This window comes from Entelurus aequoreus, linkage group LG13, assembly GCF_033978785.1.
Source record: "Entelurus aequoreus isolate RoL-2023_Sb linkage group LG13, RoL_Eaeq_v1.1, whole genome shotgun sequence".
Lineage (NCBI taxonomy): Eukaryota > Metazoa > Chordata > Actinopteri > Syngnathiformes > Syngnathidae > Entelurus > Entelurus aequoreus.
This window is the reverse complement of record NC_084743.1, coordinates 47226232-47253138: the sequence shown is the minus strand read 5'-3', so window position 1 is coordinate 47253138 and position 26907 is coordinate 47226232. Positions and strand designations below refer to the sequence as shown.

The 26907-nt window shown below is 37.9% G+C and overlaps 1 protein-coding gene across 1 annotated transcript in view; it reads left to right on the top strand.

Annotated features, from left to right (window-relative positions):
• LOC133663456 (solute carrier family 12 member 9-like) overlaps positions 1-26907 on the top strand; it is a 135314-nt gene that overhangs the window by 7553 nt on the left and 100854 nt on the right. The window contains exons 2-6 of the mRNA XM_062067934.1: positions 299-433; positions 915-1052; positions 2531-2848; positions 6029-6136; positions 6212-6323. Coding sequence (XP_061923918.1) covers positions 299-433; positions 915-1052; positions 2531-2848; positions 6029-6136; positions 6212-6323 — 811 coding nt within the window. The remainder of the gene's footprint in view (positions 1-298; positions 434-914; positions 1053-2530; positions 2849-6028; positions 6137-6211; positions 6324-26907) is intronic.

Here is a 26907-nt window from a genome sequence, read left to right as displayed (position 1 = left end):
GAGAACCAGCCCCACAGCAGCAGGAGAACCAGCCCCACAGCAGCAGCTGCTGCTTGTTGAGAAGAGCGATAGGTGCTTTTTAGTCTACTAAAAGTCTCCAATTAGTTCATAAAAAGGCTGTAGATTTGTTGCTCATCACTTGTGGAAAAAATAGTATCTAGAGGGGCCTAAATACTCACTAAATATGGTGACAAAGTCGCTAAGTTGGCATCATTGATCCCTCCTGCTGCGTCTTCTTATTCTCTGACAGACTTGAGGCCCCAATTATAAAATTTTGCATGCTATGCTTTGTCTACAGGTTTCTTGGTTGGCCAGTCTGGACTGTATCAAGCAATTACCATGTTCATTGTGGCCTACTTCATAATCTGCATGACTGTGCTGTCGGTGTGTGCCATCTCCACTAATGGCGCCCTGGATGCTGGGGGGGCCTACTGTATCCACCTACAGATTTATGCTGTTATGTGACACATACACTTGACTGTCTGTCCTCTCAATAATACAGATGTTGGTGTTTTTTTGTTGTATTTTATCTTCTATCTTATATTAGTAAAGAGGAATTAATGTCCTGAGAAAGTATTAAAACACAGAAATAACCAAAGCAGAAGTTATTTAAGTGGCATATCATATTTCCATTCTATTTCATATATCTGTACCCCTTAGTCAAAGGTATCAATATGTAAAAGTTATCTTACAGTGCTTGTCAGCTTTTGATTGTGTCTGTTTTTAGGTAAGGCATACAATATTACACATTTAATGTTCATTGACAATGTTAGGAAGAGCCATATCTGGTAAATGATGGTCAACTTACTCTTGACTAGACAGCAGAAGAGACCCCTGACTTTGTCTCTGTCAATAAGCAAGTTTTAAAATAGATTTTACATTGTCTCATGCAGCCTTTCCTTAATATTGCTCAGACATGATCAGCAGAGCGTTGGGTCCAGAATTCGGAGGCAGTATTGGAATCATGTTTTTCTTGGCTAATGTGTGTGCTTGTGCTTTTTATGTCCTGGGTTTGGTCGAAGCCGTTGTTGCCACCTTTGGTGTGCCAGAGGGTAAGTTTTGCCATAATTGGTCTAGTTCTGTCATCAAAGGTTGGAAAATGTCAGCATTTCTCATTTAAATGTTAGATACTGGAATACACAATCAACTGGTAAAAAAAAGAAAAGTGTAAGATTGTAAGCAGAATATATGGGCAGCATCAAAATGCAACAAAAAAAACAAGACAAGAAATAGAAACTTTTCTGTAAGACTTGAACAGACTTCTCATCAGCTGTCAAAAGTTTATGACAAAGAATGTCTGGTATTGGCTTTTTTTTAACCAATTGCTGCTGTGGTTGGATTATGGGACAAAAAAGTGAAGTGGTGGACCCAAAGAAATGTACCTAGGCTAAACCTGAGGTTCCGACAGGTTTGTCCTTGAAGTCATCTGGCCATAGTCTGTACAGTGTTTCCTGGGTCTTTTATCAGGACAATTTTGCAATTTTTCCAAACTGTGTAATTGCATCGATGATGAGTGTTATACATCGCCAATGTACGACACTTTACAACCAGAAGCTCCATCTTTAGGCCCTACTCAGATGCCGTCTTATTGGGCTGCAATCAGCATCAGTACGAGCCTTAATTTGGGTTGAGCTGCGCATCAGCCTATGTCTTCACAGACAAACCCGTTAGATCTACCAGCAATTTTTTTGGGGAGTCCCACCCTTGACCAATATCTTCAGAATATTTTACGAAATGTAACACCCAGGTCTTTCTGTGTCCAACTTTGTCTGCAATGGCACATTGCAAGAGGCCTTGCTTGTGCCATCAGACATAACGATGACAGCCTTTAATAATAATAATAATACCTGGGATTTTTATAGCGCTTTTCTAAGTACCCAAAGTCACTTTACATGTAGAACCCATCATTCATTCACACCTGGTGGTGGTAAGCTACTTTCATAGCCACAGCTGCCCTGGTGTAGACTGACGGAAGCGTGGCTGCAATTTGCGCCAACGGCCCCTCCGACCACCACCTATCATTCATCATTCAATTTACCGGTGTGAGTGGCTGGGGTTAAGTGTCCCGCCCAAGGTCACAACGGCAGCGATTTTTTATTTTTTTTGGATGGTAAGAGGTGGGGAGCGAACCTGCAACCCTCAGGTTTCTGGCACGGTTGCTCTACCCACTACGCCATGCCGCCCCATAACACTGGTGGTCATCTTTAGCCTTTAAATTTAAATCCACTATTCAATAAATTGCAGACTCTTCATTGTTAGTCTCCTGCTCCTGTTTTTTCTTTTTTGCATTTTGATGGTCTTACAATGTTGTTGGAATCAATTAGCACAAAAAAATGCATATTCGTCAGTTTTTGCCCCATTTTTAAGATTTTCTTCAGGAATGTAATCATGCCATCATTCAGCGTTCACAAACTCTCTACAATATTTGCTGAACAATGATGCTCATATTAGGTGATTATAATACATTAACGGTAAGTATGACAATGAGTCAAAGTTCAATTACGACGTTTCTCATGTGATCTTTCCTTAGATGGGTCACTGGCAGCATCTTCACACCAAGTCCTGCCATCAGGCTACTGGTGGTCTCTTCTTTACGCCACAGCTATCGCCCTGCTCTGTTTGCTTGTGTGCCTGGTCGGTGCTCACATCTATGCCAAGGCCACGTTCCTTATCTTCCTGGTGGTCATCTTTGTCCTCGGCACCATCTTCATCAGCTTCTTTGCAGTACGTCCTCGCACCATCATCCTACCTGGTTCTGCCACATCAGACCTAGTGGTAAATGGAACGGGCCCGACTACGGCAAACTTTACTGGCTTCAAATTGGACACCCTGCTGGGGAACCTGTGGGGTAAGACAAACTGAAATAGAATGTGTTACTGCAAAGGAGTACGTTGTAATGTATGTACGTATGTATGTCGACAACAATTTTCATCCTATTTTATCAGCACTGTTCTCTTTTTTTTAGCATTGCGCCAAATTACTTCATGAAGAGATAATTTTGCAACATATCTTTTGACCAATTTCCATGCAGGACAGGTGGTGATAAATATGTACAGTATAACTTGAATTTATTTGAATGGCCCACACTCGGTGAAAGCAGGGGAGTGGTTTGTGAGTGTTAAATAAGATGTGTGTGTGTGTGTGTGTGTGTGTGTGTGTGTGTGTGTGTGTGTGTGTGTGTGTGTGTGTGTACAACGTTCGCCAGGGATATGCTATGTTACTGTTGTGTTGTGGCTTGTTAAAAAAAAAAAAAGTAGTTGCTCTGCAAGGCAAAACTGTTGTCTTTTACAGTCCAGTCCAAGTCCATTCAAGTCAGTGCCACTTTGCAGTTGAGCAGCCGCTACGTATCTTGAATAGCAGGACTGACTTAATTTGCTTCTGCTCCTCTGGAAGGACAGAATAAACAGTTTGTGTTCGCTTTACTACAAACCCCTCATCGCGTGATTACGCGCGGATTCGCAAGATCCCGCAAAAGTCAGCGCTATTTTGCTGCACGGCGGAGCAACAACAGAAGGACGGTGGGGATTGCAGAATGGCAGATGGCGGCGCAGTTCCGTGGAAGCAACGTTTTAATGCCGTTACGCATCCAGTGGAAATCCGGGGTGAACCGGCCTGTGTCGAGACGGCCACTTGAAACAGCAACTAAACTACAAAGCTAAAGCTAGCAAGAACAATCCATACACCCACAACACATTTCATCTGGTTGTGTTGTTGTGAACGACATCATCGACGTAAGATAAATGTACAAACAGGACAGCAGTCGCTTAAAAGGCTTTCGCTCACCTTTTCTTTTTTTTTTAAACAGCCTCAAATCGTCATCAAGCTCAAAACAGCAGAACACTTCCCCCATTCACAATAACAGCGCTGTGCTCAACATCCGGTCAGACTGCGCTAACAAAATAAACTTTTCAAAAAGTACCGTACTTAAAACACTTCTTGATACATTTAGACAATTATTATGACTTGACTGAAAATACGAGTCAAGATTGTCCAAAGATGTATTGCAACAATAAATGAGGATTTTTGCATTTAAATAATGAACATTTTATTAATTGCACAAATAGCACACGCTGTACGGTAAATATAAAAAGTACAAATCGTAATTCAATAAAATTTAAACGGAAAAACTGATCTCTATTGTTCCTTTGTATTGTTTTTGTTATTTTATTTTATGGTTTTTACTATTATTTTACTTGTTGTCGTTTTATCATTTCTTATTTAAAGCTGTTCTTTTAAATTATATTGTAAGTTGAGGTTTAATGGTACAATAAATACTCATGTTTTCAAATTAATGAATAATTGTGTTTTTAATCGTGATTTAAATATCAATCAAACATAATCATGATTATTATTTTTGCCATAATCGTCCAGCCCTATTACCACAATATAAACCTGTAAAGGAGAGTCAGTCGCTATTACCTGAGAGCAACATCACCCTCCATCCATACACATGCAAGCTTAAGTTCTCCCTGAATCCACAAAGGAGCAATTGAAGGTCTGGCTTCCAAGAGTGGTGCTGTTGTTTAAAAGGTCCAAATGTTTTTAGGAGCCGTGAATACCGTTAGGAAGTCACAAGCTACGGCTGCCGTAGAGCAGGCAGTCACTGCTACACTATTGATTCCTTGTAGGAACTAACCCAAGCCTTCAATATGACAAGGCAAAGGTGAAGGAAAGGCAGCACTTGTCCAGAACGAGGAGAGTTCCAGCAGAGAAGTGGGGGATTAAACAGCAAGGCACCTAGACAAAATGGTAAAGGCAAAGTAGCAGAGAAAGATTTTGTGTCGTGATCTCTAGCAGGTAGAGCCACACCACGTCACGTTCTTGTTCCATACAGTCTACAATGTCCTACGCAGCCCTTCTAACCTTCATAGCTGGGACTTGGAGCACACTCAGTCATGGTCACTTTGCCAGAGCAAAGGCAGCTTCGGGCATATCTTTAGTTGCTGCCCAAAAGCTCTTGGCTCTTGATACAGACAGCATAACAAGGTGCTGAAGACCATCACAGAGAGCATGTTCAGTGCCATCGCCATTTACATCCAAACCAGTGAAGCACAATATCAGCTTCATCAAAGCAGGAGAGACGCGTAGAAAAATGTCATGCTATATCAGGGCTCATCAACACTGCAGGATTGGCAGCTGCTTGTGAATGTGAGCAGGCAACTCAAGCGACCTCAACACATAGTGAAAACCACTGTCAGACCTAATATTGTCTTGGTCTCTGAGAAGACAAAAGATGCCGTCATGCTGGAGTTTACTGTGCTCTATGAGGATCAAATGGAGGAGGCATATAAATGGAAGAGGGAGATGTATGAGGCCCGAGTTAATGACTGCAACAAGCAAAGATGGAAGGATGGAAGGTGCTTACCTGTAAAAGGAGGGTGCAGATGTTTTGTAGGGCAGTCTCTGTACAAAGCCTACACTTCACACTGCATCACAGGCGAGAAGAGGCGGAGAGCCATTTGAACAGCATGGAGGGAAAGCCTTCAGGTGGCTCAAGAGATGATGTATGATGTATAATCTGTAAAATTCGAAAACGATATCTTCTACATGTATGTAGGATCACAAGATGTAAGTTTCTATCAGATGTCACCCAAACCAGGCATTTTGCTGAAATGTACGTAAATGTGCAAAATCATATTTCACACTTTCAATTGCTCAAATTCCTGTGGAATTAGATTTTTTACGGAATCTCCTCTGTCTAAGCGTGGTTAAAAGCTGCTACTGCTTTATTTTTTGTGTCGTGTTGTCTACTACGAATGTGAATGGTCACTGCTAATTGCTACTACATATTACAAAAGTAAAAATGATATTCAGTGTTGCGCATATCATTTAAATATTGTTGTGTACTGATTCATCATTTGTTGCCATAAATTCAGAGTATACAACGAGGTTCCTTTTTTTTCACTAACAGCTGCATCTCAGTTGACTGTTGCACCGTGAACATTTTGTGCAAATTGAAATGGTAGAATGTTAGCTCAAATTATTGAAGCTTCAAGCACAACCAATCTGTCATTGTCTCTTCACATAGCTGACTACACTGTGGATTACACAACTGGAAATTTGATGACCTTTGCCACTGTGTTTGCTGTGATGTTTAATGGCTGTACTGGCATCATGGCTGGATCCAACATGTCAGGTATTTGGGAAGCATGTGCATGAGTTTGTACAAACTCATTATGTGCGTACTAACTGACCTGTTGACCCATACTAGGCGATCTAAAAAATCCAAGCTACTCCATTCCACGTGGCACCATCACCGCTGTCATCTTCACCTTCATCATCTACAACCTGCTCAGCGTCCTTGTTGCCTGCTCTTGTGACCGGTCAGTAATGTCCAAACATGTCTTTATTTTCATGTGCTTCTGGCAAATGTATTGTGTGTTATCAAGTGTGGCTTTCACCTGCACGAGTAGTAATCTAATTGTAGCTAATTTTGTTTTCATCAGATAAAATCAATTACTTTTTAACTATGCAATAATGCAGTGCATTAAATGCCTACTGAAATGATTTGTATTTATTTAAACGGGGATAGCAGATCTATTCTATGTGTCATACTTGATCATTTTGCGATATTGCCATATTTTTGCTGAAAGGATTTAGTAGAGAACGACGACGATAAAGATCGCAACTTTTGGTATCTGACAAAAAAAAGCCTTGCCCCTACCGAAAGTAGCGTGACGTAGTCAGTTGAACATTTCCGCAAAGTTCCCTATTGTTTACAGTGATGGCGGCCAGAAGTGAGAGCGATTCGGACCGAGAAAGCTACGATTTCCCCATTAATTTGAGCGAGGATGAAATATTTGTGGATGAGGAAAGTGCAAGTGAAGGACTAGTGGGGAGTGGAAGCGATTCAGATAGGGAAGATGCTGTGAGAGGCGGGTGGGACCTGATATTCAGTTGGGAATGACTGCAACAGTAAATAAACACAAGACTCTATTAGCCACAACACAACCAGGCTTATATTTAATATGCCACAAATGAATCCCGCATAACAAACACCTGGGTGTTTGTTATGCTAGCTCCTAGCTCCCGTCCATATAACCCGCCAATACAATTCAAACACCTGCACCACACACACAATCACTCAGCCCGAAGGACCGTTCACCTAACCCAAGGTTCATAAAGCTTATATATTTACCCAAAGTTACGTACGTGACACGCACGTACGGGCAAGCGATCAAATGTTTGGAAGCGCAGCTGCGTACTCACGGTAGCACGTCTGCGTCTGTGTATCCAAATCAAAGTAATCCTGGTAAGAGTCTGTGTTGTCCCAGTTCTCTACAGGCGTCTGTGTATCGAAGTCAAAGTCCTCCTGGTAAGAGTCTCTGTTGTCCGAGTTCTTCGATCTTGACTGCATCTTTCGGGAATGTAAACAATGAAACACCGGCTGTGTTGTGTTGCTGACTTCCCTCGCAAAATACTCCGCTTCGCACTGACAACTTTCTTCTTTGCTTGTTCAGCTTCTTTCTCCATAATGCAATGAACAAATTGCAACAGATTCACCAACACAGATGTCCAGAATACTGTGGAATTATGAAATGAAAACAGAGTTATTTTGTATTGGCTTCAATGGGCTACCGATACTCATGTTTCACTGGCTACGTCACGCGCATACGTCATCATCCAAAGGCGTTTCCAACCGGAAGTTTAGCGGGAAATTTAAAATTGCACTTTATAAGTTAACCCGACTGTATTGGCATGTGTTGCAATGTTAAGATTTCATCATTGATATATAAACTATCAGACTGCGTGGTCGGTAGTAGTGGGTTTCAGTAGGCCTTTAAGTCTCATTTTATTCTCCATCAATGATACTGTTATGAGCTAGTGCATGGCTGTGTGCACCCTGTTGTAAATGAATGCAAATGCACCTATATCTCCAACCCAGGTAAGGGTGGGTACCGATTTCAGTACTTTCCATAAGCAAACATATAGGCGTCGTAAAATCTAACAGGCTAGTTTTACCCTACTGATGATGTGTTGTTGCAATAGCAATCTTGCAGACTAAACACCAGCCCAAGGAAACAGTCACTTAGGCAGCAGTCAGAGCAGACACAGCTAAACTCCCTCTAATTAATGTTGCAATTTTCAACACCAACAAAGCAAGTATGCTGTGTAGAAAATGCTCGAGCGTATAGTAAAGCTCAATTTCTCCTGACTTGATGCTTATTTACAGTGGATTTGCCATAGACTGGCTACTATCAGCATTGGCGATTTACCGTGGCAATTTCAACACCTTCAAATTTGGGAATGAAAACTACAACTAAGATAATAAATAAATAAATGATAAATGGGTTATACTTGTATAGCGCTTTTCTACCTTCAATGTACTCAAAGCGCTTTGACAGTATTTCCACATTCATCCATTCACACACACATTCACACACTGATGGCGGGAGCTGCCATGCAAGGCGCTAACCAGCAGCCATCAGGAGCAATGGTGAAGTGTTTTGCCCAAGGACACAACGGACGTGACTAGGAAGGTAGAAGGTGGGGATTGAACCCCAGTAACCAGCAACACTCCGATTGCTGGCACAGCCACTCTACCAACTTCACCACGCCGCGATGTGAATGTTACAATCAAGCTGCCTGTGTTGCCACAACGTTGACGGTTTTGTACATGGCTGCTAATCATATTTGAATGATTATAAACAGAACACTGTTAGTTTCGAACCATTTGTAGTTCTACAGCATTTATTAGTAGCCAGCGAGAAGGTATAGTTTTGAGGTGACTGATGTAAACAGAGGTCACAACACCGGAAGTATATTACTCGAGGGAGCTTGGCTATAGAATAGAGTTGCCAAATGGGAAACTTTTTCTGAGTTCTTTGCATGCATGTTATATAATTTTACATCACATTTGTAATGATATTATTGTTAGTAAATTATCTACTTAAAAAACAAAAACTTATCTGGTACATGGGATATGTAAGTGTCAAAAAGACAGCCAAAAGATGAGAATAAATATAAAGGGCTTGCGTGGCAGCACTTCGTTCCGATAGAAATGTTTCTCTTTTTTTCGTCAGTTTTCCTCTTTTTTTGTTTCTCCAAAGGTGATCACATGCCTGAAAATGTGTGTGACCATAGCTGTGTCAATAACAAAATAATGATCACAAGAATGGTGTTCAAGGTCTGTTTATAATATTACTGGTACTAGTAAATGGTACTATTACAACTAACAATATTTAAAATGCTCCAGGACAGGGGGGGTCTCAAGTGAGTCCTCAATTTAATTTACAACAGTGTTGTGTAAACAGTCCCTGGTTAGTTTGTAGTTCGCTTCCCTCTCCATGCATCCTTTCTCTCCCTCGTATTTTTCCTGTTACTTGGTGCCAGAGTTTGGTATTGATTAGCAAGTGTTGCTTAGGTACTAAACGGACATTACAGGGCTATTAAACAGCGCTGGAGATCAATGCTGCCATCATTTACACTGCAGCACTATCTGTCTGCAATACTTCACCATTGGAAATATACCTTGTTTCTAAACAGCCCCTCTCTACCCTCCTAAGTAAATTAAATTACATTTTGGTTTGTTTTAAATGACATCCCAAAGCAATTTATATTATGCAGTATATCCTCTGGAAACACTGTGTTTTCTGTTTTTTACTTAGGGCTAAAATGTGACTATTCTAAACAGGGCCTAAACCATCACATGACACCACATCAAAAACACACTGGGTCTGTCACATGACCTGAGTCAGTATATCAGAGCTTGTTTACAGTAGGGTGTTAACTTAAAGGTGCTGTTTGCAACTTCCTCACAGTAACATTTTTCAAAGTAAAAGATACAACAAGAACACCACCGGCTAGCTTTTGTTACCATTAGTGGTTTAACAGGACACATTTGTTCGACAATTGTCTATATTTTTCACAATTACAAAGTTTATGTGATGAAACAATTTTACCGGCCCACATAAAATGAATGGTGTTTACGGCGGGAGCAGGGAGCGTGTGCACACATAAAAAACAGTCCAAGAGAAGCACCGAACAATTTGCAGTCATGTTAGCTATCAACATTTCTATTATTAACTAACAACACCTAAAGCTAATGCTTGTGCATGTGTTACATACGTACATAATGTGAGAATTAAATATTTTTAAGTGTTCTTTCTTAATCCATAGTCATGTTTAAAGCAGCTAGTAATTTTCCATGTGAACTCTTTGCTTGTTTAAAGCAGCTAGTATTTTCCCATGTGAACTCTTTGGTTTTCATCTTATGTCTGCTAGTAAACTCTTTGTTTTACCTTGAAGGCGCCGAAGTGTCTGCACAGGCGAATAACATATTCCCTTTCTGTGGAGAAGGCCTTATCTGTTTTGAACAACAGCTGCATTTCTTTCTGGGCGAGAGGGGCTGTTTTCGCTCTACATAAGCTGACTCCTTTTTGTTTCCTTCAGACCTCTCTTGGCGATGCTATGGTTGCATTGTAAGGGCTGGTCTCCTAACCTGACTCTCGCCAGATCTTTGTAGTTCGCTGAGCTCCACAAGGATCTGGGCTCGAAGGCATTGCAAACTCCTTCCATATAGCAAAAAATAATGAACCAATCAGGATCGCCGGGCGGGGTTTCATAGATGTGACGTAGCGCCGAAGCGACTGTTAGATTCAAACAACAATGGCGGCACGCAGCCCTCAATGCGTCGTGTGCTGATATTGATTCTGCTATTGCAACTGTTTTGTCGAATCTATTTAATATTAATTTTTTAAAACATGAACAGAGAACGGTTTTGAAGGCATTTATTGGTGGCAAGGATGTTTTGGCTCTTCTTCCGACCGGGTTTGAATTTCCCAGCGTCGCTCTCATCAGCGTCACGGGTTGATTTCGATGTGAGTGGTTGAAGTAGCACGTCATTCAAGATAACGGACAAGTGGTTTATCCAATAACATACAATGTTTTTTTTACAATGCCCCACCTTCTGGTAATGAACCAATCAGGATTGCCGGGCGGGATTTCATAGATGTGACGTAGCGCCGAAGCGACTGTTCGATTCAAACAACAATGGCGGTACGTAGCCCTCGCTGCTATTGCAACTGTTTTGTCGAATCTATCGAATATTAATTATTTAAAAGATGAACAGAGAACTTTTCGCTCTGTCGTTATCCAATATGTCGGCTGTTGTGTTTTGGATTTCGCAGCGTTTTCTCATCAGCGTCACGGGTTGATTTCGATGTGGTTGAAGTAGCACGTCATTCAAGATAACGGACAAGTGGTTTATCCAATCAAATACAATTATTTTTTTTACAAGGCCCCGCCTTCTGAAATACATCTCCTATTGAGAACTCCCAGATCCATGTGTGGAGCTCAGCGAACTACAAGGATCTGGCGAGAGTCATGTTACTGGTCTCCTAAAGCTTTAGTAAAACTTGGCCAAGTGCTATTCTGTCTGGGTGGTCTCTTTTACTCAACATACACTACCGTTCAAAAGTTTAGGGTCACCCAAACAATTTTGTGGAATAGCCTTCATTTCTAAGAACAAGAATAGACTGTCGAGTTTCAGATGAAAGTTCTCTTTTTCTGGCCATTTTGAGCGTTTAATTGACCCCACAAATGTGATGCTCCAGAAACTCAATCTGCTCAAAGGAAGGTCAGTTTTGTAGCTTCTGTAACAGGCTAAACTGTTTTCAGATGTGTGAACATGATTGCACAAGGGTTTTCTAATCATCAATTAGCCTTCTGAGCCAATGAGCAAACACATTGTACCATTAGAACACTGGAGTGATAGTTGCTGGAAATGGGCCTCTATACACCTATGTAGATATTGCACCAAAAACCAGAAATTTGCAGCTAGAATAGTCATTTACCACATTAGCAATGTATAGAGTGTATTTCTTTAAAGTTAAGACTAGTTTAAAGTTATCTTCATTGAAAAGTACAGTGCTTTTACTTAAAAAAAAAGGACATTTCAATGTGACCCCAAACTTTTGAACGGTAGTGTATATGTCATCCAAAAGAATTTGGTATTGACCAGTGTGTTTTATTCTCTGAGAAGAAGACTGGTCGCGCAACAATAGATACAATCATTACATAGGAGAAGCCCGGAGAGGGTGGGATATACTGTGTTAAATACATTGGAAAGTTGGCGCTCCCTAGGCATTTGTGTAAATGTTGCATGTTAGGTTCAAACACTGATGACATCTATTAAACAAGACAAAAGACAAGGAATCAAACAGAGACAGAATTAAATTTGGACTCAATATTGAGGAGAGACATGGCCACTGTACTTTCTGTACAGTCCTGCACCACGCTCTGACGAAGAAGGTTTTCGTCTTCTCTTTTATTTAGATGTTCAATGTTTACGCAACAACGCATTTCTCAACAGGATTGGGTAGTATGTAAACAGTCCTTGTTTTCGGTCACATGAGAAGACAAAAGAAGAAGATCCCTCGGGCCTGGGCTTGTCGTAGATTCAGCTTTGGCAGGTTTTTGAGGACAATGGATGACCCCTCCCGTCTGTTTCTATCGTACACATCGGAATCTTCCAAGCGTTTGGCTTGGTGCAGCAGAGTCAGCTTCTTGTCTGTTCATTGGGAACTCAGAATGGAAAGTTTTTTGATAATTTAAATACAATTTTTCTGACATTTCCCTCCTGTTTGTCAAATAACTTCTCCATAATCTTCTTATTCCCAATAACTACTTCTTGCAATTTTCAGTTAATGCTTAATTTCTCTAGGACCAAGTTATGTTTACACTCAGAATTGAACATCATTTTTTTTTTTCCTCATAATTATGACATTTCTGGAAATAAATCAGAAAACACCATTCTAGTAGGTATTCTTGTCTTCAGATTAATCTTCCTTGTCGTCCACCAGGAAGTACATCTGAACAGCTTTATCATCTGCTGGGCCAATCGCTGTGGTAATCAGACGGTTAAACAGAGAACGCAGACAGGGAAAACAACAACATCCACACAACGTCAGTATTGCTGAACACGGCCATAGTTACCAGATACCAAAGACTTGTATTTGCCAAACACGTCCAACCACCCCTCCTACATAGATGTATCTATGCCTGAATGCTCTTTTCAGTTTACCGTTAAGGGTGTGCAGGCCTTCCAGTGCTTTGGTCAGGCTACTTTCTGCATCAGTACAGTTTGGTACGAACATGCAACACTGTTCACCAAATATTGCGCACACGCCATTTTCCGGCATGTTTAGCGTCATACGGTTTTGAAAAGCCATAAGGAAGGCGGCGGCGAGTTGATTAGCGACGGCCTCAAGTCTTGGCCTGTGTAATTTTCCAATCTCTGTACGTTGTAGTGGACGTAGTTTATTCTGTCAACATTCTTGTTAATCGTACACCACCAGTAGACGTATGATTCAAATCCAGCTGCAACTTGATTTACCAATTTATAGTCGTCAGATATACTTCTTTGGACACCCATTAATATAGGTTGGATCTACAACACTTGCCAGTTTACATCATGTCTAGTTATTTTCCAATGTTCAGATATCAAACTGTTCAGGCGTGTTAACAATTCTTGTACAAATATTGATACATTTACTATGTGTATGCAGTTATCTGATGGAGATCGGTAGGTTGGAGTCCCAGCCGAGTCATACCAAAGACTATAAAAATGGGACCCGTTTCCCTCCCTGCTTGGCACTCAGCATCAAGGGTTGGAGTTGGGGGTTAAATCACCAAAATGATTCCCGGGCGCGGCGCCGCTGCTGCCCACTGCTCCCCAAGGGGATGGGTCAAATGCAGAGGACAAATTTCACCACATCTAGTGTGTGTGTGACAATCATTGGTACTTTAATCTTTAATCTTAATATGTTTCCTAACTGTTGTACAGAGCCTTGCATGTTAATGCAGGTATAATTAGCTTTTTTCACATATTTATCAAATATTGGTTTCTGCTTTGTCTCTTTAGCTACAAGGTCAATTTTGTTTTGCTCATTACTTCAATTCAACTTTTTTGACTCATTTTGAGTAATTTTCTGGGCTTATACATACAACACAATCAGTTTTTGTAGCCTTTTCCACTTGCTCCGCCATAAGGAACAAATTAATTACCAGAACAGGAACCAATTATTATCAAACTTTGACACACCATCAAATGGTATGCTTACAACTTGTCACAGTGGAATTTGTAGTGTGCTAGTTAACATGTCCCTTTGACAACACAAATACAATCCCAAATACTTTTTTCCCATTATATGACATTTTTACAATGTAAATACAATCCCAAATACATTTTCCCATTATATGACCTTTTTAGAATGTGCTAAGTGTACTCAGCTTGGTCTTTCCACTATCTTTACTGCTTTTTAAGTTATTTACAATCTCTCCCCCCTTGGAGAATGCTCATGTTTCCTTTTCATTGATTTTTTGAAATTTTGGTAGCTGATAAGGTCTTTCAAATATTATTTCAAATGGTCTGAGTCTTGTTGTACTTGTAATGTTCATGTACTGTACATTTTTACTAAATCTATACATTGTTCATGGACGTTTTGTTTTTTCCATACATTTCTTTAGTCTGTCTTTTTATTCCCGTTTGTCCTTTCCACTAATCCTGCGCTTTGTGGATGATAAGCACAGTGATTTTTTATATCAATGTGGAATAATGATTCTATTTTCTTGATCAATTGATTTACAAAATAAGGTCCATTGTTACTGTATAGATTTAGTTATATCATATCTTGATATTATCTCTTTGCATAATGCTTTTGCTACTGTTAGCACATCTGCTTTTCCTTTAGGAAATATTTCTACCCACTTTGAAAATGCATCTACTATGACCAGACAATAATGTTCTCCTTCACTCTTATTTAGTTTAATTAAAATCCAAGCCTAGATGTCGAATACGAAATTTTTTATTTTTTATTTTATTTTTTTATACGAATTAAACTATAGGAAGTATAGTACTTCTGTATGACGATATCCATATCCCTCCTGTTGAGCCATGAGTTCTACCTTGGCTCAATATTGCTGCACACTTATACCGATTTTTCTTTGTAAGAATGGTTTATTGTCTGGATGTCTTCTTTGTTCATCATCATCCTCATCATTTATTTGTATTCCTTTCATGAAAATGCATATATACAAGCCATATACAATTGACACTTTCATTGTTTTTGTTTTTTTATACATTTCCATGTTCAGAAAGGAATAGATGGAAGAATACTATTCTTATATTTAACTGACCCTTTTTTAACACAAATTATTTTAGATGACTTTATCACTATTACCTCTACCAACACCCTAACTCCAAAATACTTTTAATTTTCGTTTAAGCATTTTCAAAATGACACGTCCAATCACAATCAAAAATCAGTTTGATATAATGCCAGTTGTCTCTTTTTGTAACTCTTTTTAAATTCAAAAATATTCTTGCAGCTTTTTAAGTCTTTGTCTAGAGAATTCTATGCTTTCACAGCAGCAACAGACAGGCACATTTGCTTCAAATGTGTTGGCACTCTTATTTAGTTTAAAATCATACGGCCTTCTGTGGTTCTCATCTTCAGATGTGAACACAAGTAACTTTTGTAAGTCCTTCGGAAGAACTTTATTTCTAGCTTTGAACATCACTTATAGAGTATGCAATTCTACCATGTCTTTTAGTTTTAATAATCCTGACCTAATGAAGAGTGCTGGTCTCTATATCCTACTGTACAAATTATACGAATTGCTCTTTTCGGCGAAAGAAATAAAGGCATTATGTTGCTGTGATATGTATTTCCCCATATTTCTGCACAATAATTGAAATAAGATAGAATAATTGAGCAATATTACGTTCTCATGGTATTATTTAACCTTGTTCAAAATAAATAAGCTTTTAGATACCTTATTTTTCACATGCAATATATGAGCTTTCCATGTCAACTTTTCATCTAAGATGACCCCAAGAAATCTGATTTCAGACAACTTCTCAATTTTCACATTGTTTATGGATAAACTAACTTCTATCTTTCTTTTATTACTGAATACTATAAATTTAGTCTTTTCCAAGTTTAAAGATAATTTATTTACATCAAACCATAATTTTTGTTTAACCATTTCCTCTTCAATATTATTGGCTAATATTTTCAAGTCATCTCACTAAGAAATATTGACTGCATAACCCTATTTTCCCTTTTCCAGACATCCCCTGATGTATCATTAGCTCTTGGTATTTTGTTTGCTAAGCTAGGTCCTACATTAACAAATAATTTATTTAATTCATTGACAATTTCATCTTTGTTTTCAATTAACATATTATCTTTAAATATCTAGGTAATTCTGTTCGCCTTGTCCTATTCCCTATTGCTTTATTCAAAATATTCCATGTAGCCTTTGTTATTTTTATTTTTATGCAACATTCTTTTGTAATATTCCCTTTTTTCTTGTCTCAATATATTGGTCAACTTGTTTTTGTAGTTCTTATAGCGTTTTTCAGCATTATCTGTTCTCGATTTGATAAACTCCTTATAAAGTATTTTTCTTTTTACATGCATTTTTTCAAACTGTTTATCATCCAATATGCATTATTTTGCCTTTGTTTAGATGTGCATGGAACCTCAGGACAATGCTTGTTTTGCTGTTTTGTCAGCAAACACTTTTCCTATTGATACTGTGTCTGTTCCTTTGGTGTGTGCTGCACATTTGCATATTGCTATTTTAGTTGGTAGCTGTACTGCTTCCATTCTTTCTTTTTCTCTTTCTTTTTTTTTTTTACACAAATTAAACTTTATCATTCCTATATTTTGGCTATATTTATATATATTGTGACCTTTTGATCTTTCATTACTTTACATGCTTCTTTCTATTAATGCTTCTAGTTCTGCCGCTTGCATTCAGCAATTTGATCGTCATTTGATAGCTTTCAAAACTTTCGTTACTGTAACAATCGCACATTCTGTTCTATTTTTATTTCACAGAATGCTGCTTCAGCTTCTGAGTTCCACTCTACAGATGATTACATTTTTCATTAATTTACTTAAAAGAGCTACTATTTCATCATAATTTGGTATCCAACTTCTACAATAATTGGTTAATCCTAAAAATTACCTAATTTGCTTCTTTGTTTGTGGTTTTTGTACTTGTCGTACTTTGTTTTTCTATTTTCCACAATAGTGCGTCCATCTCTGTTTAGAGAACGTCCTAGATCCTTTACTTCTCTTTTGCATAATTGGACTTTTATTTTGCTTATTTTGTGTCTTTCACTATGTAGATTATTTAATAACGCTAATGTTATTTTTCTCCTAATTCAAATGTTATACATCTTACTTTATGTATTTTTAAGTAACGTTTTAAACTCACTTAAATGTCTATACGCCACTTAATCTATACTTTTACACTCTGAATTTACATTCTTCCCATTGTTTATATTTTTTATTTGCAATTATTATTCACCAATATTCAAAGCAAACAGTTGTCTATCGCTAGCTGATAGTTTTCCTGATTGCGTACCTCCTTATTTATTCTATGTTATGTCATCACACTCAACACTCAGATGTATGGTGTACTACAAATGTCTAAAACATAATCTAACCTAAGAATGTTATACTACACTTCAAAGTTAAACCTACTTTAACCTTTCATGTAATAAATTCATTTTCACACCTCCCCCAATGCCCACACACACGCACACACAAGGTGGTGTGTGAGTGAGTGAGTGCACTCCTAAGGGCAAAGGTCAGCAACACCTGAGCTTTTCTTTTTATTTTTTTTTATTTCCTTTTTTCTTCTCCTCTTTGCTCAGTTAATGAACATGTAACCCACTTTATCATGCTATACATATCAACTCTTATTATAGTTATTAATCTAGGTTTTTATTTGTTCCATTATTTAATTATACACATATATATTTGTATATATAAAAGCGCTCTTTATATATCCAAACATACATGTATATCTTCAGTCTACATTTTCTTCATATCTTATTTCAATACCCCCCATTATCTCTGTCGTAAGCATTAGTTTATTCCATTTTGCATTAATTCTTCTTATTGATTTTTTCCCATTTCTTCATCTATTTTTACTTTTATCTCATTTCAGCACTTTGAGATTTTATTTCTCTCTCTCTCTGTCTCCCTCCATACTCAATTACAATTTTACCATCTATTTTTCATTCCTCCTTCATAATCTGATATTATCACTAAACCCAGCACAGTCATTTTATTCTCTACATGCTCCCCTCACCCCCCAGCGGGTGATCCAGGGTGATGGGTCAAATGCAGAGAATAATTTCGCCACACCTAGTGTGTGTGTGACAATCATTGGCACTTTAACTTCTTTAACTTTACATGCTCTGGTGTCACACAAAAATTTGATTTCTTTACCCTTTATTTATATTATTATCTCTGATTTACTCGCTGTTTGTTTACTTAAGTCCTCATAATTTAGTATGTCCTTATTATCCCTCTGATCAATTTCTTTGTCTTTTCGTGTGGTCCTTGGAGATTTGGATGTCTCCTATTTTGGTTACAATAGATTCTAATAGACCATATCAGGTCTGCGTTTTTTTTTGGGTTTTTTTGGGTCTCTTTTTGACCTTACTGTTGGTTGTTCCAATACATTTTCATTGTATGGTTCTACTGCTTTCCAGTCTTTACATTTTAACTCGTCTTTTTGACTAACCTTTGGTTTACTTGTCCCTTTTCCCATTTTGTAAATTTGGAGTAATCCGTCGTCCCTTACCGAGCTGAACTTATAAGGATTACTTTTTCTTTGTTGTAAGATAGTGGTTTAATTTATTATTGTGGTGCACGTCGCTTCTACTGGAGTTGGTTCCCCAGTGGAGGTGTCTTGCCTACAAGCTTCCACAATAACCCACTATTTACTTCTCACAACTTTAATATGGAGTGATAGCCGAATGGCGATTACTCCCACACACTCTCAAGTTCATTCATACTTTTCAGTGTTATGATACTCGGAAATTTTCAATGTTTCATACATGTAGCGCTCCGACACCCTCCAAGTTATTGTTTTTTACGGACAAAAATTCAGTTGTTTTTTTTCTGAATAGACCTTGTTAGGTCTGCGTCGGACTCCGTCGTCCTCATGATAATGGCTTACGGATATTTCAATATTTATTGTGGGATCCGATACCCTCCAGTATTTTGGCCTCTTCAGTTTTTATCTTAATTCAGTTTTTATTTTAAATTTTAATCACGGACATTGGACTCCGTCGTCTCCTCTAATTCTTTGGCCTTTTTACCTGTTAGAGCCTAGAATTTACAGGGTTTGTATATGCGTCGTAACCCTCAGTCACACGCTTTTTCTTAGTCGTTTCTTTCTCTTAAAACGTACTCACTGCTCTCTGCGTTCCTTCCTCTTGTCCTCGGACTCCCGTCAGTTTTTCAAATTCCAGCCCGAAATGAAGAAAACAGCTTCCTCAATCAGGAGTTGGTGGCCATTCCTCTGGTTTCACTCACTCCAGCTGGAATCGTCAAAACGTATTGGATCCGGCTCGAAGGACCAATTAGATGTTAGGTTCAAACACTGATGACATCTATTAAACAAGACAAAAGACAAGGAATCAAACAGAGACATAATTAAATTTGGACTCAATATTGAGGAGGGACATGGCCACTGTACTTTCTGTACAGTCCTGCACCACGCTCTGACGAAGAAGGTTTTCGTCTTCTCTTTTATTTAGATGTTCAATGTTTACGCAACAACACATTTCTCAACAGGATTGGGTAGTATGTAAACAGTCCTTGTTTTCGGTCACATGAGAAGACAAGAGAAGAAGATCCCTCGGGCCTGAGCTTGTCGTAGATTCAGCTTTGGCAGGTTTTTGAGGACAATGGATGACCCCTCCCGTCTGTTTCTATCGTACACAGCGGATATCTTCCAAGCGTTTGGCTTGGTGCAGCAGAGTCAGCTTCTTGTCTGTTCATTGGGAACTCAGAATGGAAAGTTTTTTGATAATTTAAATACAATTTTTCTGACATTGCAAACCGCTCTTTTAACAGAATATATATCTAGAAAATATCATTCATGGTTTAATTATGGATCTAACAAAATCTTTTGACACAATTAACTATGATATCTTATTGAACAAATTAGAATGGTATGGCATCAGAAGGTTGGTCTTAAACTGGATAAACAGCTACTTAACCAACAGGAAGCAATACCTAAAACTAGGTGAACATATGTTTACAGTGCTAAATATGTCTTGTGGCGTTCCCCAGGGATCAATACTGGGACCAAAATGTATATTTATTAAGCCCTATAACTGTGCAGTCTTTACACTATACAGTATCTTTATCTTACACTTATGTTTAAAATGTACAATACCTGTCTCACACAGCTCTACGGGTAAACTCATTCTGTAAATATTGTTTATCTTGTACATATGTTATCATATTAGTTCTTCTATGGTGCTTTTTGTTTTTGTTTGTTATCTCTATTTTTAGTTTCCTAATGCTGTATTACATGAAGAGCAACGGTAAGACACAAATTTCCCCCTGGGATTAATCACGCATCTCTGATTCTGAAAATTTTGCAATCTCTATGTAAACATAATTTATAAGGTTACAAAGGACTTAAAGGGGAATTGCACTTTTTTGGGGAATGTTGCCTATCGTTCACAATTCTTATAAGAGACAAGAAGATAAAAGTTTTTTTTTTTTTCCCGCTTTCTAACGTAAACAAATCAACTCGTTCTTGGTGGCTATCAATGCAGCTAATGGGAACAATCAATTCTACCACTAAATCACTTTAAAAATGCATTAATAAAACGTCACCAATACCGTATTTTTCGGACTATAAGTCGCTCCGGAGTATACGTTGCACCGCCCGAAAAGAAGGAAAAAAACATATACATCGCACTGGAGTATAAGTCGCATTTTTGGGGGAAATTGATTTGATAAAATCCAACACCAAGAATAGACATTTGAAAGGCAATTTAAAATAAATAAAGAATAGTGAACAACAGGCTGAATAAGTGTACGTTGTATGACGCACAAATAACCAACTGAGAACATGCCTGGTATGTTAACGCAACACATCATGGCAAGAGTCATTCAAATAACTATAACATATAGAACATGCTATACGTTTACCAAACAATCTGTCACTCCCGATCGCTAAATCCGATTAAATCTTCCTCCCCGGTGTGGCCTCTGGTATGCGCCGTTTCCTTTCTTTCTGCTGCTCGATCGCCGTTTTCTGCTGCATATTTCACTACATCCGGCTTGTAATCTGCAGTATATGATTTCCTTTTCGGTGCCATTTTTGTTCAGCCCTTCTCAGTTTTTATAAGTTACCGCCAATGTTGAAATAATCCATTTTAATAGCTACGGATGTAGCAGCAGTTAGCATCCCATGACCCACAATGCACTTCTGCCATGACGCACAATACACTTCTGCCATGACCAGCCCCGGAAGGGGTTGTTGCCAGAAGTCAGACGTGCACTGCTATGGAAGTGGAAATAAATGCGCCAAATAATTAGTTCCGGCAATGATTAAAATTACCAAAATACAGTAATTATTGTACATATCCCATATTGTTATGAACGTGTCTGTTACTACATTATATACCTGTATAGACGTGCAATGTGTATACAAAATGTTGACAGAGGGTTTTAAAGTTGTTTTACAGGGCTTTGAAGGCTAAATCAGTGATTCCCATTAGCCACATCTTCCAAGCCTTTTTTTTAATCATCTTTAAAATCCAACAAAAAAAAAAAAGGCATGTGTGTTCTTGTCTTTCATAATGATTGTGAATGATAAGCAAAATTCCAAAAAAAGTGGAGTTCCCCTTTAAAAGTTAATATTATTTGCAGACGACATGACTGTATTTTGTTCAGGAGACAACACAGAAGCTAATAGAAATAATAACAAGGAATGAACAAATTAAAAAGATGGTTGGACAAAAGCAAACTATCCTTGAATCTCAGTAAAAATAAAATAATGCTGTTCGGTAACAGTTGAAGAGAAAGTCAAATACAAATAGATGGAGTCTAAGTATGTACAGAGCACAGACATGGTAAAGACAGAGTAGCAGGACAATAAAGTCTGCTCAGATGTTTTTACACTCAATGATATTTTCCCACATAGATAACTGCATCACAACCTGGTCACTCACTGGAAACACAATATTAAAACCCATACAAATAAAAATCATTGAATGAAAAGCCTCTGTGTAACATCAGTGTAACATTTTGGTAAAATATAAAATGTTGAACTTTGAAAATTGTATTCATTTTAAAACATAGATGTTTAATTTATAAAGTTATTGATGGACTAGCACTAGCCCCACTCCCCACATACATTCAACTAAGGACTGACAGAGGTTTTGGCACCAGACCCTCCTCCAGAGAAGACCTTGACATCCCCTACAGAAAACCTACTTTTGGACAAACAGTTTTGTCAGTCCAAGGAAGTGAATTCTGAAATAGACTTCCCATAAATATAAGAGAATATCCTACTTTTAACACTTTTAAAAAGCATCTCAAATTGTTTCCTTAAAGATTCGCGTCACGCTGTCACTTTGACTAATTTCATAGTTTTTTTTATTTTTGTGTCTGTGTTTTTAACATAATATTGTCATATTGTTCTTCTGTGTTTTGTGTTATGTCTTGGCACTACATATGTATACTGCATACTGTATATGTATAATCTGGGTCATTTACAGTCTGTAAATCAGATAGTTAATGAATTTGCATTGTCCTGAATAAATAAACTAAACACAGAATATATAAAGTTTTTGGTGTAATAATAGATGATAAAATGAACTGGAAATCACATATCAAAAATATACAACATAGGGCAAGATATACTTTAATAATAAACAAAGCTAAAGGCCTACTGAAATGAATTTTTTTTATTTAAACGGGGATAGCAGATCTATTCTATGTGTCATACTTCATCATTTCGCGATATTGCCATATTTTTGCTGAAAGGATTTAGTATAGAACAACGACGATAAAGATTGCAACTTTTGGTATCTGATAAAAAAAAGGCTTGCCCCTACCGGAAGTAGCGTGACGTAGTCAGTTGAACATATACGCAAAGTTCCCTATTGTTTACAATGATGGCCGCATGAAGTGAGAGAGATTCGGACCGAGAAAGCGACAATTTCCCCATTAATTTGAGCGAGGATGAAAGATTTGTGGATGAGTAAAGTGCAAGTGAAGGACTAGTGGGGAGTTGAAGCTATTCAGATAGGGAAGATGCTGTGAGAGCCGGGGGTGACCTGATATTCAGCTGGGAATGACTACAACAGTAAATAAACACAAGACATATATATACTCTATTAGCCACAACACAACCAGGCTTATATTTAATATGCCACAAATTAATCCTGCATAAAAACACCTGCGTGTTTGTTATGCTAGCTCCTAGCTCCTCTGCTAGCTCCTAGCTCCATAGAACACGCCAATACAATTCAAACACCTGATCAACACACACAATCACTCAGCCCAAAAGACCGTTCACCTAACCCAAGGTTCATAAAGCTTATATATTTTTAAAAAGTTACGTACGTGACGCGCACATACGGTCAAGCTATCAAATGTTTAGCAGCCAAGGCTGCATACTCACGGTACCTGATATTCAGCTGGGAATGACTACAACAGTAAATAAACACAAGACATATATATACTCTATTAGCCACAACACAACCAGGCTTATATTTAATATGCCACAAATTAATCCTTCATAAAAACACCTGCGTGTTTGTTATGCTAGCTCCTAGCTCCTATGCTAGCTCCTAGCTCCATAGAACACGCCAATACAATTCAAACACCTGATCAACACACACAATCACTCAGCCCAAAAGACCGTTCACCTAACCCAAGGTTCATAAAGCTTATATATTTTTTAAAAAGTTACGTACGTATTGTCAAGCTATCAAATGTTTAGCAGCCAAGGCTGCATACTCACGGTACCTGGTATTCAGCTGGGAATGACTAAAACAGTAAATAAACACAAGACATATATTTACTCTATTAGCCACAACACAACCAGGCTTATATTTAATATGCCACAAATTAATCCTGCATAAAAACACCTGCGTGTTTGTTATGCTAGCTCCTAGCTCCTATGCTAGCTCCTAGCTCCATAGAACACGCCAATACAATTCAAACACCTGATCAACACACACAATCACTCAGCCCAAAAGACCGTTCACCTAACCCAAGGTTCATAAAGCTTATATATTTTAAAAAAGTTACGTACATACGCAAAAAAAAGTTGCGCACACACGGTCAAGCGATCAAATGTTTAGAAGCCAAAGCTGCATACTCACAGTAGCACGTCTGCGTCTTTGTCATCCAAATCAAAGTAATCCTGGTAAGAGTCTGTGTTGTCCCAGTTCTCTACAGGCGTCTGTGTATCGAAGTCAAAAGTCCTCCTGGTTAGAGTCTCTGTTATCCGAGTTCTTCCATCTTGACTGCATCTTTCGGGAATGTAAACAAAGAAGCGCCGGCTGTGTACTGTTGTTGCTGACTACGTTCGAAAAATACGTCCATTTCGCACCGACAACTTTCTTCCTTGCTTGCTCAGCTTCCTTCTCCATAATGCAATGAACATGATTGCAACAGATTCACGAACACAGATGTCCAGAATACTGTGGAATTATGAAATGAAAACAGAGCTTTTTCGTATTGGCTTCAATGTGGAAGGCATACCCGTGTTCCCCAGTCTACGTCACGCGCATACGTCATCCTCAGAGGCCTTTCGAACCGGAAGTTTAGCGGCAAATTTAAAATGTCACTTTATAAGTTAACCCGGCCGTATTGGCATGTGTTATAATGTTAAGATTTCATCATTGATATATAAACTATCAGACTGCGTGGTCGGTAGTAGTGGGTTTCAGTAGGCCTTTAAATATGTTCTGAACCAAAAATCACTCCATATTCTCTACTGCTTGATAGTGTTACCATATCTGAGTTATTGTGTAGAAAAATGGAGAAAAAAGCAAACTATTACCTGCTACCCAAGAATGTACAACAATTTTTGTCAACAAAATAGGACACATTTTACCTTAGAGGACATTGTAACTTAAAACATTTGTATGCACATACAGTGCATACAAAGTGTGTGTCATTATGGGGTATTGTGTGTAGAATTTCGGGGACACAAATCGATTTATTAAATTTTGAAATAAGTCTTTAACATAACTAAATGTGGAAAAAGTGAAGCGCTGTAAATACTTTCCAAATGCACTGTACACCAGTTAATACCTTTTAGTATTTCAGTATGTGGAATTAAATTACGGAATGGATTAGTAAACAATGTACTAATATAATCAGCTTTAAGAAACTGTTCAAACTCAAAGTGTTTACAAAGTACATAGAAGAATAATTCTGATGAACATCTTAAACCTTACTGAAAAATGAGACAATATTATTCATCATTATGTGAATCATAAATTACTTCATTATTTATTCATGATTACTTTACTTGTAGTTCATATATGTATTTAATTAAATTATGATTTACTTACTTATTTGTCTATTTATTTATTTACTTACTCCATTATTTATTCACATACTTGCCAACCCTCCCGTTTTTAGCGGGAGAATCCCGATATTCAGCGCCTCTCCCGACAAACTCCCGGTATTCAGCCGGAGCTGGAGGGCACGCCCCCCCCCCAAAAAAAGTCTGCCGCAGCTGCGATTGGACCTGACCAGCCTCCGGGTACAAGTACTGGAGTACTAATTGCTTGCCAGGGAAGATCTTCCCCAGGAAGCAAGGATTGACCGGTTTTAGTTTAGTCTTTATTTGAAGGGACAATGTACAGAAACATTAAGCTCAAAGACAGATATGTTCTGTACCAGATTATAGCTAAATAGCTAATTTCCATCTGCAGTCCCTGGCTACCTAAATTAAAGGGATACAAAAATCATGCAATAAAATTATGACAATAAAATCATACACAAGTATTAAGAAAAAAGTCATAAAATGCCATTTCATGGACACATACTTAATATACAATACAACCACACCTTATTTACATCATCACACAAAGACAATACATGCTTTTGTTCACATCTGTCATCATTTGTAAAAACAACCATGATTTTAACAGACACACCTCACAATTTACAATAAAAAATGCTCTCATGAATAAATATAATACACATTAGGTTGATGTGTCAAACATAATGCCCATCTTAGTGACCGTGTGAGCAGCTTTGATTGTTCCAAAGCCACTTTTTAACTTCAATTGTGAATGAAGAGTAATCTTTTAGACTTTTCAAGTTTGTTGTGAGGTCGTTCCATTCCTTTATATGAAAAGGCTGATTGTGCAAAAGAGGTTTTACATCTGGGTACGCTACACTGCCCCCTGGTGGAGGCTCGTGTGTTTCTAGTTGTCACAGCAGATGTAAACTGGACAAAGTTTTGGGCCATGCTAGGGAGAGATGGAAGATTCCACACTCTCGTGCATTTGATGAAAGCACTTTTGTGCGTGCCACACAGCAATGCATCATCAGAGAGGGTGTTCAGCATGGTTAGAAAAATAGTGACAGAGAATAGAAAGAGGATGGCCAATTCAACCTTTAACAAAGCATTGTACTTTCAAGTACAACAATGAATAGATGAGTGTTGTGTGTGTGTGTGTATATGTGTAAATAAATGAACACTAAAATTAAAGTATTTATTTTATTTATATATATAATAAAATAAATAAATAAATATATATGTATGTATGTATATATATATATATATATATATATATATATATATATATATATATATATATATATATATATTTATATATATATATATATATATATATATATATATATATATATATATATATGGGTAGAATTCACTGAAAGTCAAGTATATACAGGTATATATATGAAATACTTGAGTTGGTGAATTCTAGCTGTAAATATACTCTCCAATTAACCACGCCCCTAACCACGCCTCCGCCTCAACCACGCCCCCCCGGCCAAGCCCCCCCTTTTATTTATATATATAATAAAAGAAATAAATAAATATATATGTATATATATATATATATATATATAT